The sequence below is a fragment of the Lycorma delicatula genome, chromosome 1 (assembly GCF_047948215.1).
Source record: "Lycorma delicatula isolate Av1 chromosome 1, ASM4794821v1, whole genome shotgun sequence".
Classification (NCBI taxonomy): Eukaryota; Metazoa; Arthropoda; class Insecta; order Hemiptera; family Fulgoridae; genus Lycorma; species Lycorma delicatula.
This window is the reverse complement of record NC_134455.1, coordinates 336,401,407-336,421,211: the sequence shown is the minus strand read 5'-3', so window position 1 is coordinate 336,421,211 and position 19,805 is coordinate 336,401,407. Positions and strand designations below refer to the sequence as shown.

The following is a 19,805-nucleotide window of genomic DNA, read 5'->3' as shown; positions in this document are numbered from 1 at the left end:
GCTCGGGACCACCAATCCCGTACTCAACAGGGAAGCTCCTGAGCAAGACTATTGCATCGTTGGCCGATATAAGTGAAAATATCGAAGTACCATGTTGTTGCTCGCCTCGGACGTGTGCATAGATGTTATTGCACGAACGTGGGGTTGGGTTTATCCGGGTCATCATTATTATTACTGATTTACCTTATTTTCTATGTTCTTAAATTAATAAATTGTATTTTTATAAACATTTGTGTTTGTTAATTTCTAATTATCCTGATCGAGCCGCAAACACGTGATAATATTATATATGTAACAATAAAAATAAAATATTAAATTAATAATACAACAAGGATTAATAACATCAATTAATCTCATCAACCTAATGATGACTAACAGACTAATTTAAACTATGTATGTCTGGGCTAGTAGATTTGTTAGTACAGTTTTTACAGTTATCTAAATCAACTTATATTTCAGGATGCACAAGTACTATTAATTGCTTTCTCCAACTGATTTTCAAGATTTAGACATCTACCAGCTCAAATTATGGTATGTCATCTTGAACTATTGCTCTCAACAAGAATTACAGAGTTTTTTAAATTATTATGAGAATGAAGTTAAACTGCTATTGTTTTTGTTTCTGTTTGATTATAGAAATATTTTGTTTTTCGTTAGTCATGTTCTATGTTACTGTTATGCTACATTATTTATTGTAATTTTTTGTTGTGTTTTACGGTTCGTTGTGTGTCGAACTCATTTTTACGTTTTGAGTAGGTAGAGTTCAGTTCCTTCTTTCTTAAAAAGTCATTCAGTTTCGTTTGATACTTGGCTGGTTGTATTTTGTTTGGAGTTTATGTTAGTAGTACATCAATGGGAATGTCATTTGTGGCATTCGCATCGGTGCATCTTGTGTGCAGGGCATCCTGGCTGAGGCTAGACTGAAAGATGTCTTTACCAAGGTACTGAAGATGACCTCCGATTAAAGCCCATATGGGTTAGGTACGGAGGGCGTGGCGTGGTGACCAAACCCATCACATTTAGGAGGTTTTCCCGTATTGGGTCAGGATGATGGGTTTTGGTTTAAGGTGGATATTTTTTCCCAGTTAATAACAATTAAAAGGTATTTGACTGACTGATAATCTTTAAAATGAATGACTGCAGTAAAAGTTCTTGGATTTATCAGAACTCCAAACTTAATTGCTGTTGCCACATTATTTACTTGGTTGTTTAGAATTTTGATCATCTGTCTAAAATTAGAAATTGTGGAGCAGGTAAAGATTATCTGTTTGACTTGTTTAACTTTCATAAAAATTATGAAACCCCAATGGTGTAGCTAGTATCAGGTAATATTCAAGACAGGTTTTGGCATTTTTCACCTATACTTAAAATTCGAACAGAAATATGTCCACGGTGTAATAATAAAAATTAAAATATTTGTGTCGCTAGGAATATGCTATTAAATCAAAAATGAATTCTTAATTAGTTTCTGGATTCATGGAAAAATTTCTACGGCTTGGAATTTTAATTCCTATAATCCATGTAATTGTTATCTTACGTATAAACTAAGGAAATGTGAAAAATCTTTCAGAATAAATATCTTCCTTGCTTTAATAACAGAAACGGACATCATCATGACGTACCTAGGTATCATTTCAAGAAGTCAGCATTTCTGCTTAAAGCCACCGGGTTGGTCTAGTGGTGAATGCGTCTTCCCAAATCAGCTGATTTGGAAGTCGAGAGTTCCAGCGTTCAAGTCCTAGTAAAGCCAACTATTTTTTACACGGATTTGAATAAGAGATCGTGGATACCGGTATTCTTTGGTGGTTGGGTTTCAATTAACCACACATCTTAGGTATGGTTGAACTGAGAATGTACAAGACTACACTTCATTCACACTAATACATATCATCCTCTGAAGTATTATCTAAACGGTAGTTACCGGAGGCTAAAAACAGGAAAAAGAAAAGGATTTCTACTTCATAATTAATCTAAAATTTTAATAAGTTGCAAAAGATATCTCGATAAAAATATTAAGAGATAAACTAACTGTATTCATGAAAATTCGTCGTCACGGTAGTACATATGTGGTTGATTCTTGAACACTCTTTTTTTCTGTTTAGCCTCCGTCAGGTAATTACTTCAGATTGGAGTTCACCACTAGGCCAACCCACCGGGTGAACTAGTAAAAAGAAAATTTCATTGAAAACATTGAACTCAAATATATCCATTCATTTGAGAGTTACTTCTTCATTCTTGGTTGTTTTGGTGCATTAAGGTTAATTTGGGTTCGTTCGATCACTATTGTATCAACAAATGTCGCAGTTACTTTCTAATTATATATCAAGTTACTTAAATGTATTTAATAAAGGTATGGCTGCTTAATCAGCTCTAAATTTTATTTTCCGAATATTAACTTTGCGTTCTCACGAGAATTCAGTCATGTTCAGCAACCCCAATTTTTTTATCGGTTGTCTGTAAATGAATATAATTGTAACAAAATTGTATTGTCAACTTCCTTTGTTATAGTTAATTTATATTATTTTATTTAATTGATGAAACCTGCATGAATGAATGCGTCCATTTGTACATCTTAAGTATGCATTCTTTGTGGACTAAATAATTTTACTTAATTGTTCTGCCGTTAAATTGCTCTGAATACCTGTAAATAGTGTATCAAATTGCCTTTTTTTACATTATCTGTTTTGAAACCAAACAATTTGTTTTATAAAATGTAGTGAATAACTATGTTTGATTTTTTATTGTTCTATTCCTCATTTGTTACAGTAATTAATTACACTATTAGAGGTGCATCAAAGAAGACAAGTAGCAGCACAAGTTATGGAGGAAAGCGTAGACCAAAACATCGAGGAATCAGGGTCCAACACGGGAAATATGTGACACCTGGCACAATTCTTGCTGTTCAGCGTAGAATACAGTTCCATCCTGGTTTGCATGTAAATATCCAAAGTGATTACAAGATTTAATGTAGCATACAATTTAGTACACATTAATAAGATTTAATTAAACAATTAATGAGTATATGTAATTTCTAACAGTTATTAACAATTTTCAGTCTGTAACTGGGAAAAAGTTTACCCAAGTTAAGCAAAATTAACAAAAAATATGAAAATTGTTATTTTAAAAGTGTATTTTGTTTTATTTTCACTGAAATGTTATGTAAACGTAAGTAGTTTACATTAAATAAATTAATATTTAATAAGATAATTTTTGTTCCAAAACCTTAGAGGATAGTTCGGTTTCAAACACATCTGCATACTTCATGTTAGAATCTTGCTTTATTAGATTTACTGGCAATGATTATTTGTGTAATTTGTTTTCTAATTAACAACCTCATTTGCTGAGGGAATAACTCAGCAGGGATCGTGTAGTTGATATCCAGTGTATATTTTCACCAGCAACACTCAGAATCTCTCATTTTCAATTTGTCTTATCTGTTCCCGAAATACTTAAATAACATATCTCAAAAATGGTAAGGGATCCAAAAATGTTATACTTTTTTAACTTCTATCATTACTGCTGCATATTACAACTTTACTGTAATAACAATAATAATCTAACTGCCTCTGGTATTTGGCAAAATATTAATAAGCAAACATTTGTATCAGAAAAAATTATTTACACTTAGGTTAAATTATATGTTTAAATTAAATATTTCAGTGTAAAAATATTAGCTTAACCAAGGTATAGTTTAGTTTAGATTAGATAGGAAATTTCATGACCAATAAAGACTATAAATTAAAAGAACATTCAAAGATATTTTATGCATAGTTTAATTTGATTACTAATTTCTCTTCATATTATTTATTCTTCTATATGAAATACATGAATGGTTTCCATCCAGATATACACAACTCAAACCATATGAAAGAGTAAATTAAATAAAAATTTTCAGCACCCTTACTTGAAGTATACAGTAAATCAAAATTCATCTCTAGGTTGCATTATATCTTATAAAAATTTTCTGCAGAAGTCATTCACTACAAGCACCATCAAAAATTTTCATTTTAACTCAACTGTACCTGTTAGTCCATTGGCATAAATGAGATGATTCTCCGCAACCATTACACTTTTCTTTTATGAAGATTCTCTTGGTTTTAGGTAAAAATTATTAATGTATACCTGAAATTCAGACGGTGAGATTACACACCTACTACATACTTTGACAGAAAGCTGTTAAATAAAGTGGTTAAAAGTTTACGGATATCAAACTGCCATAAAACTGGACAATAATTCCTATGGGGTACTTGTACAGAACCTTACTGAATCTATGGCAAATACTTGCATTAATGAGCTAAATATTTTATTCATCAGTGGTAATTCTTAATTTTCCACATCAATAACAGCTCATAAAATATCCTCATTATCAAGTCTGAAATGTTGGAATTTTCATCATATTTCACTTTCTGCATTCTTAATTTTCCACATCAATAACAGCTCATAAAATATCCTCATTATCAAGTCTGAAATGTTGGAATTTTCATCATATTTCACTTTCTGCATTGTCCAGTATATATTTACATTTAGAACTAAATATTTTAAAGAATTAGCAGACTTTTTAAGATCATTATTCTCTCCCCTAACAAATATCAGTAATATCCTGCTGCACCCTAACCATTTCAGTCTGTTTTAATCGTAATAATTTTTATTTTGGTTAGTTATCTGACCACTGTTATGTAATTGCTAAACTAAAGTGAACCAAAAAATTCTCTTATATACTACGGTTCAACAGTTGCACTATTAAGTGCAATGTACTTAGACGATAAATTAATATTCAGATGTATCATTTAGTATGTCAATATAATTAACAGCACTGCATAACAAATGTTGTTCACTATGAATGTAGTAATACTCCAGATGTAGAGTGTACTTAAGATGATGAGGAAGAGAGAAAAAACATTGTGGTTTAGATATATTCTAGGTAAAAGGATTTTCATCAACTGCGGATCACAGAGGGAAATGTAGAAGGAAATGGAGGAAGAAGGACGAACAAGATATAATAAATATATGTAATGCAATATAATAAAATATTATATTTAATTACATTATTATAATAAATAATTATTTATAAATGTATAATTATTATTATTATCTATTAAATGTATAATTGTAATAATTATTATTATAATTGTAATATATTTAATATTAAACAGAATGTACAAAAAAGAATATCAGGGTTTTAAAATATGTAATATCTATTAACTTATTTACAATAATAAATCACAAATAAAATGAAAGAATAACTCTTACAGATTTCCCTGCAAGTATTCAATGTAATCATCTTTTGTCATGCAGGACACATCTAACCGATAATAGAGTTCATCCCATACTTTAAACTGGAGGCCACTGCAAACAAGTTCTGACATAAAGTCCAATCCAGCAGTCAGGAAAAACATCATTCAACCAGTCTTCTACAGAGTTATACCAATGAGAAAGCACATCATCATGTTGCCAAATAAAATTTTCTGGGCCATCTTATAGTTATGAAAAGACCTGTGTCACAGCTTATCTGAATAAGCAACTCCTGTTACACACACTTCTGCTAAAAAAAATACCCATAAACTTCCTGTAAGGCTACCGCATAGAAAAAAATTTAATTTTGATCTTTTGCATTGTAATTGTTCATAGTGATTTCTGACCTCCAATTACATACTTTATCTGTGTTAAATTTACCATTAAGATGAAATATTGATTCATCACCAAACATAATTCAGTCAAGAAAGTTGCTATCTAATGCTGGAATTGATTGCTAAGTCAACACATGCAGCGTAGTCAATGGGCTTCAAAGCTTGTAACAGCTGTAAATAGTGTTACAGGTATTGTATCCTCTACACTATTACAGTATATGGATCCTGTACTGTTACAGGCTTACGCATCCATGACAATTTTACAATGCATACGTAAATATTTAATTAAAAATTCCATATTGCATTTGATCTTTAGAATATTGATATTTGATATTAACATTTGCATTTGCATTTTTTTTTTGATGTTAGCATATTAGCATTTGATATTTTGATTTTTGGCTAGTTTGCAGCCAGCCTTCCTAACAGATTTTTTAGGACTACACTGGAAAACACACATTCCAAATTTTCTTCAGACACCCTTGGTTGTCCCCATACTTTTGCATCTACACAGATATCAATCATTTCAAACTGATTATGCTATCGACAGATCCTCCATTACTTTGAGGTCACAATTAAACTTTAAATGGAATGCAGGTTGAAGGGTAACTATAAATTCTCATTTAGCAAACTGCAAAACTCAGAAAGCAAACAGAAAGTTAGGGAATCAATCTGTGGTTATGCACGTGATTAAAACTGCCCCTTTTGCTGTTCAGTTCTACCCATAAATCAACATTGAACACTTCATCCAAGAGATATAATAAATTATAACCCTAATATTATTTTTTGTACATCCATTAATGTCATATATATTCTATCATAGTCAATGCAATGACATGTATGACCTTGCCAGTAAATAAAATAGACATTGAACATGAGCAAAGTGTGAACTATTGATATCTTTAAGATGCTCAAATGGACTTAATTTCCTTTCCTGTTGAAGTCTAATGTAAACTAAATTGGTCTGACTGCCCAACATTCTATATTTAACAAACAGGATGCAATTTCATACAAAAATACAGTGTACAACAAAAAACAATGTTTTCCATTCACTTTTTTGAATAACAAATCCATAGCATTATCTTATTGTCGATTTATTCATGCACTTTTGATATATGAGCAAACCATATTACAGTTCACCAAATGCACAGTTAACTCAATCTTTTTACTGTAAGCTACTAAAAAGGCTATAGTAGATATAAGCTAATTAGTAAGGCATCTGCCTTAATATTTTTAAAAATTCACTCACAAAAACATCATCTGATGCTAGAGTGAATAACAGAAGCACAAGTTCCAGAAAATGGACAGAAGAGCAACTTAAAGTATAATAATGTTAGTTTAAAATAAATATGGTTTATTTGCTATTAAAAGTTAATATTTGAGTACAGTTATAAAGTTCTGTGATCATTCGTAAATGGTCTTAATTGTTTGGGTATAATTTACTACACTTGATCCTTCTATGTGAATGACCATTAAAAACACAACTGACTTAATGAATAATTATTTAAATAATCTACAAATGTAATAAAATGATAACTAGGGTCATCTCCATTCACGCAATAACTACTGACAGATTTTAATAAAATTTTGCAGATTTAGAGGATTTGTCATATCTCCAATTAGATCACAATATTCCTAGTGGGGGTAGAAAAAAATTAATTATTTTACTTCATTATTAATTTTCTGTTACCATGGTAACAGGAATATATCTGGAATGCAAAGTGGGGTTCCTTAGCACCCCACCAAATCTTCTTTTGTCTATTTTAAACAGTATGCGATAGATTTTGCTGCTTGTCATCTCCATATGCCCTTTTCAATTTTGAAAAAGTTTCAGTAGCATTCTCACTGAGTTTAACACAAAACTTGATTGCACAACATTACTTATAATTAGTATCATTCATTTTTGTAACACAACAAAAACTTGTTTAACGAAAAGTTTGTTTACATCTCACATGGGAACAATAGACTAAAAAATATTAATACCTAATATAAATGTGCTATTCATATAACCATATGCTTACTAGTAACTTTACAGTGTTGCCACCTTGGCTACCAAAAAAATGTAGTCTCATTAATTTATTTACAGACCTCTTAGATGGAGCATCAATCTGCCAGTTCGAAGCTATACTCCTAAACAAAACATTGTTGTTGATGTACCTGAAAATGTTGGTCAGGTGAAAATATTACAATTGGACAAGAAGCTGGGGATGTTTTGCTTCCACGTAGATAATAAGTTCCATAGTATGTTATACAAATGATGAAACTAAAAAACAGAAAGAACATTATGCTATTGAATAGTGGCATATTGGAGAGACTAATGAAAACAAAAATTTATGCATTAATCTGTCTGCTGTACATTACTGGGTCATTAAAATGTGGTGGTCTTAGTACAAGTGAAATACAGTTGCGTGAATTCAATACTCCTATATCTCATTACATTGTGACTGAAACAAGTTTTCGGTTTTTGATAAACTGTTAATGTTTTGATGATAAGGAAACTCAAAACAAAATTGATAATTTTGCTCCATTCAGATCAATTTGGAAAAGCTTTGTGTCAAACTGTAAAGCCAATTATTCACCACACGAACATTGAGCAGTAGATGAAATTCTTGTGGATTTTTGCAGGAACTGTAAATTTTGGGTTTACATGAGAACAAAACCTGATAAATATGGTTTAAAAATCTTCAGTTTGTGTGATTCAAAGACATTTTATATGGTTGATTTTTTGCCTTATGTAGGTAAAAATCATCCAATTGAAAAACTAACACCAGTCAAAATTGTTCAAGAATTAACTTTTATATGTATTCATGGTCCTGGTCACAATATTACCATGGACAATTATTTTAGTAGTGCACCGATAGCAGAAGAAATACTAAATCATATTATAACTCTTGTTGATACATTATGAGGTAATAAAAGGCAGATTCTACGATCGTTTTTACTGTCTAGAAAGACTGAAGTTGGATCTTCAAAATTTGCTTTTGACCAGCAGAAAACTATAGTTTCTTATAGCTCAAAAAAAAGAAAAGCTGCAATACTGCTGTCAACTTATAATTCTGACAACGCTGTGCTTGAACCAACTGGAAAATCAGAAATAGTTCATCGCAACCCCGTAGGGGGAAGGCACCCAACTTATGATGTTACCGGTTGCGTGTGGCACCCCCTCTGTTCTGAGCTCTGAGGGGCTTTACCGCAGGTTGTCTTTAAACCCTCTAACTGATTATGTCACACAGTCATCAGCCAGGCCTCAGTTGGGATGCCACCAATGTAAATGCTTCAGCAGACATTTGCATCAGTAAAATACAAATCAAATTTTGCCTTCACATAGGCCTCAAATAGACATCTTCACATCCAACCTAAAATAATTCCCTCAGACTAACTGACTGAAACCGTGGAAGCATGAACACTGTGCCTAGTCCAGATTTGACAGAACCGTTTGTGACTGTGAATGTCCCAGAAAATGAACAAGTTGAAAGTTAAATCAATGCTACACTCATACCAATCAAAATTATGTTTTATGCAACATAGAAATTCAAACCTACAGCCAAAAAAGTTGACCAGTTTGTCAACTAACAAGGGGAATGTAACCTCATTCCAGTTTGCGCAGGAGCCGGGGATAAACCCCACACCCCCACCCGATCCCATCATGGAGTCTCGCACAGCATTACCAAGTCACAACCAGTGAAATAGTTCACTTTTACAACAAAATAAAAAACTGGAGTAGATTCTCATAATCGACTGGTCCATACTTGCACTGTTTCTCACAAAACTAAAAGATGGCCATTGAAATAATTTTATGGTATGCCAAACACTGCAGGTGTGAATGCTAAAGTTCTATTTCAACGAAGTCGTCCTGTTAAAAGAACAATATTTTTGGAAAAGCTTGGTGAGCAACTGGCTTACGAATATATGAAAGAACAACTAAACAAACCTCTACCAACGGAATTGAAGTCTGGTATTATGAAATCACTCGGTATCAAAGAAAACATAGAAGTTTCAGAAACAAGATGAAAACAAGGAAGATAGGAATACAAAATCGTTTTGTTTCACATGTAAAACTAAAGTCTGTGTTAAAGATAAAAGAGATGTTTATATTAAATGATTAAAAAAATAACTTTTTTCAGTTTCAAATGATAATTATTAGGTTATATGTATTTTAAATAATAGGTAAATTTAAAAAATAAATTTTAAAACAATAATTTTATTAATAAAGTAAGGTTTTTTTTTTAATAATTTGGAAACTTAATTTCATTAAATACTTCTGGGATGCTCATGCACCCTGCTTTGCATACACGTATGTCAACTTTGCCTTTGCATTCCAGGGTTTACTAAAATGATGTTAAATATTTGATATTTTATTAGTTTATTATTATTATATTGTAATTAGATTAAATTAGCACATTTAACAAAGTTTTTTGGGTTTTGATTGTTTATGTTGTCTGTTGGTATTGGATTGTCAAAAGATAAAATATACCATCATGAAAGAGAAGTAACCATTCTTATTCAAAATCTGCTAAAAGAATGAGAGTATTTCAGTTCTCTGAAACAGCTAAAATGTGTGATTCTCGCTTAGCTGCTGACCAAGAGTGCTAAGCCCAGATTTGAGCTGTAGCTCGTCTATAGTAGGAGCATATCTGAGCTTCTATTTCAAGAGTGAGGGAAACGCATGAGGAAAAAGAGCTTTTCAGCCTTTAATTGATCTATATTATTCTCACAACCATGAGGATAACAAACACAGCGGGCTCAAGCTAGCTAGATGGGAAAGGCAATCAAAGTGAGCCTTGACCAGCTAGTCTGAAAAATAAATGATTGTTTTTTAATAACTTTGCATTTTCTTTCCAACAGGTTGGATTTGGTCGGAATGGCAACTTGTTTGCAATAGAAGCTGGTAAAGTAATGATAACCTGTGAAAAAGCAGATCTTAATTGGGATCATACTTGGGTACAGAGAAATTATAATGGTAGATTTAACCAAACAATTTATAAAAAATATTTACATGTTATTCCTGAACCTCAACATCAACGATTTAAACTTATTGATATGGTATAACCCAGACATTTAACATAATTATTTTGTTTTATATGTTAGGCTTGATTGGTTGTGTGCATTTCTATTGAGGAAATAAGACATTCTTCAGATTAGAGAAAAATCACTAGAATGCTTGTAGTTAAAAAATAAAGATTGTATTGAAATTGGTGTAAATAATTTGGTTTTGTAAATTTATTTTAAGAAATTGTTTCTATAACTTGTGAATAAAAATGAAGAAGTGAGTTCTTATAATTGAAAATTAGTAATTAATTAATTTAAATTAAATCTTATATTTACAAGATTTAATGAATTCCTTCACTTACATTCTTCCAAATGATTGAACATTTTTCCTGACCACCCCAGTACCTCTGAATTTTTATATTTCTTAACATTTTTATGTTTACAAGTCAGAAATGACTAAAATTATAGATATAAAATTTTATGTGTATTTTTTGTTGTATATGTATATATATATACGAATTAATTTAAACACAGCATATTTTTTTGTTTATTTCCATGTTATGGCCACACTGTTTGACCACACCCAATCTTTAATGTGCCTGTGTAAAGTGAAGTTATTCTTTGGCTATTTAGCAATATTCCTGTAATAAAGAGTATTTGGGAAAGTTTATTTCATTTTTTATTATAAAATTATATTTTCATATTTTTTGTCTGTGTATCTTTAATATGGACATAACTCCAAGAAGTGTTCGAAAATTGTTTCTGTTTGTGAACATACCAATATGAAACAACAAAAAATAACTTTTGAATGTGGTGTCGGACTAGTGAGAGTGAATGATATTTTATAATTATAAAGAAATTTGTTCTTATTCACCTCAAAGAAAAGGCAAATGTGGCCATAAAAGAAAGACTACTCCAGCACAGGATTGGTGAGAAAGAGTAAACTTGATCTAAAATTATCTGCTGTGGACTTAAATCAAGCATCGTTTAAAAAATTAACCAAATCTACTAATCGTTAGAAACCTTGTCAGAACAAGTAAAGTCTCTCATGGCTGCTATTACAACACTGAGTACTGGCAAGAACGTGATGTCTGCTAGAAAAACTGATGTGGTATATCTAAATCCACTGCAGTCATTACACTATCACATAAAGTTCCTGCTGGACCAATTGCACAGCAAACAACCAAGATCCCTAAAAAGGGATTTATTAAAACTCAATAAATCCCTAAAAAGGGATTTATTAAAACTCAATCGCTTGGTATGGCGTCTCCATCCTCCCAGGCTTCCAAGTCCCCTCCAACATCTTGAGATATGGCAGATGTAGTGCTCGAAGCAGTGAAGCGCTTCTTAAGGTCATAAAATCCAAAAAGAAAACCAGACAGTATTTGATAAGTAATCTGCACGCAGTTTTTATATAAAACAGGAAAAAAGTATTTCTTATGGCTACGAATATTGATTCTGTGGAATGTTTTTTCAGTCACTGTTCTTGCCGTGAGGATATTGAAATCCTAATAAAGGAAGAATATCCTTTAATATTGTGTCTGCAGGAAACTTTTCCATCCACAGGATGATGTATCTTAAATTAACCACATGTATTCTGCTAGTGACAAACATACTTGTAATCTCAGTGAAGATATTGGCACCATTTAAAATGAATATCTGCAACTTATACCTTCCTCCAAACTCTGATGCCGGTGAGGATGATCAGTTCTCACAGATTCGTTTGCCTGCTTAGCAATCTATGATTTCAACGCCCATCATTATTCATGGGGCTGATCATCGTGTTCTTCCTGAGTTAAAATAGTTGATCAACTGAGGTAGAACTTAGATTTTTGCCTATTGAATGAATTTTGCGCATTTCCAAAAACATCTTTAGAAACCATCACAGACCGGTTATTATCTTCATTGGTAATAGTAATTTTACTCAGAGTCTGCCATGCAGATGTGGTGGTTCAGAAAGCGGACTGGATCAGATGCAAGGATTTCTTTGACCAGTACAAGAGTGGTAGCACGATCCATTAACTTGGTAATTTACACACCTGATACTTAAAGCGCAAATGAATTTATCCCTTTAACATCTGGAAAGGCAAGGTGGCCTGCTGTTCCTTGGTGAGATGAAGACTGCAGGAATTCACTAAGGTATCAGCACAGGGCTTTAGTAATTTCAATCAAAGTCCTACGACTGAATTTCTCTACACATTCTCCAACAAGAGGACTGTTTGCCGTTGATTGTTTTGGTGTGCTAAATGGAAATCATGGATGCATTATATCAATACCATTTCACAGACAACTCCATCATCGGTTGTTTGGAGAAAGATTTGGGCCACGTGTGGATCAGTAGTCACCACAGCCGATTGGACTGGAAAACAGCGGAATCCTCATTACCGTGCTAATTTATGTGGTGAACAAGATTGGAAGGTCATGTAGGACAGTGTCACTTACATCATTATACTGTCCTGAGTTTGTGAGATATAAATTGCAGGTAGAAAATATTCCATTTGTGGTTGAAGACTCGCAAAATGAATTAAACATACCCTTTTCTTTTAATGAGCCTTGAATAATTTGCATGATACTTCTCCCAGAAATGATGATATAAGGTTTATTTTGTAAACATATCTCCTGGATACTGAATTACATCTTTTGTGTATCTACAATAAAATATTTTCTTAACAGGTTTTTCCAGATTCTTGGTCACAAGTATTCATGATTCCTGTACTGAAACCTGGTAAAGATAAATCATGCCCCTCCAGTTATTGTCCTTCCTAACCAGAATCAGTGCAAGTTGATGGAATGAATAAATGGTAAACCATCGTCTAGTGTGGTAGCTCAAGGCAGTGATCATTGTTTGCGGGCTCATTGCCCCTTAACAATGCAGTTTCTGCCAAGGTAGATCATCAATCAGTCGTGAAGTTACTCTTGAATCTGTCATTTAAAACATCTTCCTACTTCACCAACTACTCAGCTGTATTTTTCATACTCAAAAAGGCATATGATACTGCTTGGAGGAGAGGAATCCTGAATAAACTGCACAAATGGGGTATACAAGGAAATATCCTTGCATTATCAGGGGTTTCCTCAGCAGTCGGTCCGTTTGAGTTCAAGTTGTTGTTCAGTTTGGAACAACAGTATCCGAAAATTTTACATTAGAAAACAGAATACCACAGAGAATTGTCCTAAGTATTACTTTGTTTGCCGTAGCTATAAATACTATAACAAACTGCGCGTGAAAACCCATAATGTTATCTTTATTTGAAGATAATTTTTCTGTTTATGTAGAACTTTAAGTACATGCAAGAGATTGCTCCAAAACACAAAACCCATCTAAAATCGTGTTGTAAAATACTGGATTCATGTTTTCTCTGGAGTAAACGAAATTCATTTGCTTTTCACACTTGAGGGAAAGTGTTGACTCTCAACTCTTTCTTAATGATGAATCAGTTGAAGCATGCAGCAGGTTAATTTTTAGGAATGAGGTTTGACCATCATTTTAAAGAAACTGAAGGTAAAATGTTTAAAAATGCTAGACATCCTAAGAGTTCTAAATAATACTCAGGGTGCTGATCGAGTATACGTGTTGCACTTCTACCGAGAGCTCTGGTCCACTCTTGCTTGACTATGGATGTGTGGCTTATTCATCTGCATGGGCTACCACTCTAAAGATGTTTGATGCAGTCTATCATTCATTTACTATTTCTCTATATGTGTTTAACTTAAGCCCCATGATGAGTCTACTAGTGGATAGTAGCGAGCCATTTCTCTGTAATATATGAAACCAAATGATATGTAGCTTGGATAAGCACAACCAAATCATCCTACCTTAGCTGCAGTATTCTCAAACCAGCATGTTAATCGATATAAGGAACAGCCAACATCTGCTATTCCTCTAGCCATCAGATTTTCTTAGTTCTAAATATATAATTACCTCCTGTTACTCAGTGTTATTACCTTCCTTCAAGAAAAATTTTTCAATATTGTAAATAGCATGAATCCAGATGCCATAGTTTTTACAGACGTCTCTATGCATCATAATTCCATTGGTTGTGCTTTTATGTTTGTCAATAGCACATACATGTTTGGCCTTCCTAGCATCACCAATGTTTTCATTGCACTGCTGTGTGCTATTAAGAAGGCCTTAAATGTATAATTAGCCAAACATTCCAACACGTACTTGTCTGTTCTGATTCTATGAGTGCCTTGCAGATGATTAGTGACATATACTCTAGAAACCCTTTTATTTATTTATTTCCATTATTTGATTTATTGTCACCAAATACACAGATTTCCAATTTTTTTTAATAAAAAACAATTTTTTTATCTTAATTTTATGAGATTATTTAAATGTAACCTAGAATAGGCCCCACAATAAATGCAGAAAACTTGATTTCTAGCATGGAGTTAGAAAAATAAAATAAAGCAATATAAGTAATTAACTTATTTAAATTCTAACACAACAGATTTAACTTAACATTTTTGTTTACTTAAACATAGAAAACAACTTAAAAATATCAAACATAATTAGAAAAAGAAAATACAATAGAACAAAAGAAATAATTACATAATTTAAATTCTAATACATAAGATTGTTATTAGGTATTCTATAATCATAGGAACCATTAAATCTTACTGAATTACTTAGTATTGTAAATAATTAAACCATTAAGATTAACACAAAAATTATAATTTGAAATAAAATTTGGTTTTCACCTAGGTCTCAATCTGTTTTGATTTTTGGTTAATTTGTTGTTAATAAAGTTTTGTGGGATTTTATTTATTAACAGATAGCACTGACATTTACAAGATAACATCGATATTGTAGTTATTCAAGACTAATGAATGCATATCATAAGGGCTGTTATGCATAGCAAATGATATATGTATTTCTGTTTATGTACAGAATTGTATTTTTTACATAACTTTGTCGTAGGATTAGTAAATTTATGTTTTCAAAAATTTGTTTACTCTGATAAAGTCTAGGTTTTCCTAGAGCCGCTACTATGAAGTATTTTTGTTATGTAAACTGTTTATTAAAATGGTTATCATAAGCAGTCCCCCAAACTTCAATTTTGTACTGAAAAAGAGAGTGAGCATAAGAAAAGTAAATTTTCCTTATGATATTTAAGTCGTTTACTTGATTAATTTTATAGAAAATTTAAGTTAGATATTTTATTTTTGAGCAAAGACTGTTTCATAATATACATTCATCTACCATAATACCTAAGCATTTAACTGCTTTAACTTTCTCAATTTGTGGACAAGTGCAGGTAGAGATGTTATTAACGTGAGTGTGAAGTTTTATATTCAACTGATCTGGAAGTTGACCATTTTCATTCAATGTGAAAGTGATAAATTTAGTTTTATGGATATTTAAAGTCAGAAGATAGTTATCTATGACTTAACTATTGAAAGGCCCGTAGGTGTTATAAACATCCCCTAGAATATGAGTGTAGTATCATCTGCAAAGGATAGAGTAGTATAATGAAAGATATTAAATTTAAGCAAATCATTTATGTAAATTAAAAATTGTTTTTGTAATATCAGTTTTATTGTTTAGGGTGAGATACTATACTTGGTCTATCAGATAACTAGCAAATAGTTTATTTGTTATGCTTCTTACTCTACACTGTTCGAATTTATTTAACAATGTAACTTGTATCATACCAAAATCTTTGGCTAGATCTAAAAATTCCACCAAGTTTTCCTTCCATTATTGGCATTTTTATTTACAATTTTGGTTAGATAGATGTACACCTGCACCTGTAGTTGTTTTTTCTGACTGGAAACTAAATTGGTTTTTTCAATGAAACTGATTTTACCCAAATATTTAAGCAGTCTATTTTTTATAACCTTACATTATTTTGGACCAATTACTAAGAAAACTAATGGATCTATAATTTTCTTGGTTATTTAAATCACCAGGTTTTATTATTGGTTTAATTACAGAAATTTGTAAGTTGTTTTGTAAAATATCCTTCTAGAAAACATTTGTTTATAATAAATTCCAATGTATTTACACTAAATCTGAAATTCTTTTACACTGATTCCAATGAAATTACCTATTCCTGGCGATAAATTATTTTTTTAAATTATGAATAATTCAATAAATTTCATTAGTATTAATTGGTTCTAGAGCAAAGCTACTGCAGGAAAAGATGATACTGATATTGGAATTTTAATATTATTTATATTATCATTTAATAATTTTTTGGCATATTTCTCACTTACACTTGCCAAGTGGTTATTTAAGATTTCTGAGTTGAGATTTGGTCAACATTCAACTTTTTTTGTGTTTCATCATTACGGTAATATATTCCCAAATTTGTATTTTCCTTTTGTTCAAATTAATATTAAAATAGTCAATTTTGCTTTTTTTATTTATATAATTCAAATTATTTCTGTATTTTATGTAGTTCTCTTTCAATTTGATATTGTTCAGTACTGTTTGATATTGTTATTTTAATTGTTTAGTACTTTGTTAATAGTTTGGTAAACATTCTGTCCCTCTTCCTAATCAAATTGACTACACCTGGAGTTATCCATTTTTTAGGCGGTCTTTTTTTATAGTATATTTTAAATGTATAAATCTATTCTGTTGATACCGTAGTGAAATTTTTCATCATGTTGACTATGTTAAGTTAATGTTGTCCATCGTTCTTGTTCTAAATTGGATTTTAAATTTTAATAATTAATTTTAGTTACATTAGTAATGGTTGAATTAGTTTTAACACTGTTTCATTCGTTGACATTAATATGTATAAAAGTGGTCTGTTAATTACGTTGTCAAAATAGTTGTGGTAATTACGTACTTTTAAGGAAAATACAGTCGATACATGTATTACTTTCAATTTGAATCCTAGTGTGTTTATTTATGTAGGATTTAAAACTGTTTACATGCAAGGCAGTTAAATATTCATTTGTCAATTTACTGTGATGATGATCAATAAACAGATATCAAGGTATATTTTTTGTTTACAATTTCAAAATGAATGCCTAAAGAATTTGCATTATCTATTTCAGTTTCAATTTTAGAAAGTTTATATTTTTATCAACAAACAGATAACACCGCACTTAGTATATTCACGCTTTCTGTAGATTGTTTGGTATTCATTTCAGTCAATATTAAAATTATATTCTGAACCTTCTGTTATCCACATTTCAAATAACACAATTTGAAACTTAATTTTAATATTATTTAAGTAATATGTTCAGACATTTATTTAAACTATAGTATGTATAATGACATAGTTCAAAATGAAAAACTCTTGTACCTCTATAATGTCATGAAAAAGAAGAAAAAAAAATGAAAACAAAGTTTCATACCAGGTAACTCTCATCAATTAACGAGGTTACTAAGAATAACCACTTTTTACAAAATGATTAGATAATTATGGAAAGAAAAAATCTACCTTCTTCTTCCCTCCCTCCTCACTACTTTTTTTTTATTTGAAAACTAAAACTTCTTCCTCTTTTTTATTATGACTTGGAAAGGTTCAAACTTGATCTTTATAAAAGGAATGCTTGACATTTTTATAAGTTAGAATAAAAATAAATTAAATAACTGAAAAATATTAATAAATAATTATATTAAAATAATTTTTTTAACTAATCTCCATCTCATTGTTCAGTTACAAAACTATGTTACATTCCTGTTCATTAAAATAAATGAATTGTATTTTTCAGGTCATGTATTTTTCACTTTAATGATAATTTTAGTAACAGTGTTATTTTTTAAACTGACTGTTTTCTTTTAACTTAAAATATCACTTTATGAGTGTATACCATAATGGTTATAAACAATAGTACATTAAATGTAAATCTAAATATAGGTTATTTATTTTCTTTATCCACTGAACCAACATGTAAATATAGATTATTAAATGTATAAAATTAAAATTTTAATCACAATAACAAAAATTTGAATGATCCGCAGTTCTTTTCTCTATATATAAGGGATGAATTTACAAAACTATTCCTACACAAATCTCCAAATCATTTTTTAATGAAAACAACCAAGCTGGTGCAGTTTGTCTGACCTAAATACTTCTTTTATTGTTTGGACTGAATATTCCCCTTCCACAGAAAAATAATGTGGCTAAAATCAATTCAGCTACAAAAAAATTGTACATTTAACACGGGTAACATGTCAAATATTTAATAAAAAAATTAATTAAATAAAACTGTTCTACAGGAAGGATAAAAAAAAAGTAAGTGCAGTTAGTTGTTAGTTATTAGTTTTAAAGAGAACCCAAAAATCACCTTCTGTATCCGCATAACATTTACCAACAATATTGACGTTGAAATTTTATTTAGACCTTTTCATTTTAGTTTGTAGTTTGAATGTATTAATTTAGTCATTTATTGAAACATGAAATAATACATTAACATAGTGTATAAAAGGCACTGAGGTACCTTTTACTTCTATACTTTATAGATGTATACACTAAGTCTTTGAAAAGCTTTGTTTTCGAGTTATGACCAGTCAAAAATTTTCCCCTTTTTTATTTCAGAGGAAACAATGTAGTATGCATATATATGAACACAATTTATAAAAAAATAAATTTGTGAATTTTAAATGTATTTTTCACAGAAAATTCAAAAGATTTAATTCCAAATCCTTGCACCGAGTTCTAAGAATCTGTAAGGACTAGGAGTATAGTGTAACGCAACAAATTAACATACCTTTCCTATGAGAAATAATGCATAATATGCAGCTCCATTAAGTATGCAAATTCTGTAAGATATGTCACTATTTATATTAATAAAATTATTTAAAATTAGAAACATCCTTTATTCTGAATATTACTTATTAAATGCAGTATTTTTTTTATTATATTTGAGAGATAGAACTGAACTGAAACGTCAGCAAATTTTAACTTTTCACATTCCATAACATTGGAATATCATTTTTTGTGTCTTTGTTTTAATAAACTGAAATTTAATTTTTCTTTTTTGTTTTTCATAGGTTTACACATTTTTAAGTTGTGTATTCTGCATAAGTTTATTTACAAATGGTTTGAAAATTTATTTTTTATCAATAACTTAATTTGATACTAATTTAAAATACTACAATTAACAGAAAATAAAAACAATTAATATTTAATCAAACTGAATGTAAAGTGGGGGACATGAAAACAGACACAAATTACATCAATTTTCTATCATAATTCGGCTATTTGTTAACAGATTTAAAAAATA

The 19,805-nt window shown here is 30.6% G+C and overlaps 1 protein-coding gene across 1 annotated transcript; it reads left to right on the top strand.

The window, feature by feature from the left end:
- The first annotated feature begins 2,193 nt into the window (after nucleotides 1-2,193).
- mRpL27 (mitochondrial ribosomal protein L27) lies at nucleotides 2,194-10,904 on the top strand. The gene is made up of 3 exons (XM_075382218.1): nucleotides 2,194-2,350; nucleotides 2,767-2,936; nucleotides 10,470-10,904. The coding sequence occupies exons 1-3, from the start codon at nucleotides 2,296-2,298 to the stop codon at nucleotides 10,671-10,673; spliced, it is 429 nt and encodes a 142-aa protein (XP_075238333.1). The 5' UTR covers nucleotides 2,194-2,295; the 3' UTR covers nucleotides 10,674-10,904.
- The last annotated feature ends 8,901 nt before the right edge of the window (nucleotides 10,905-19,805 follow it).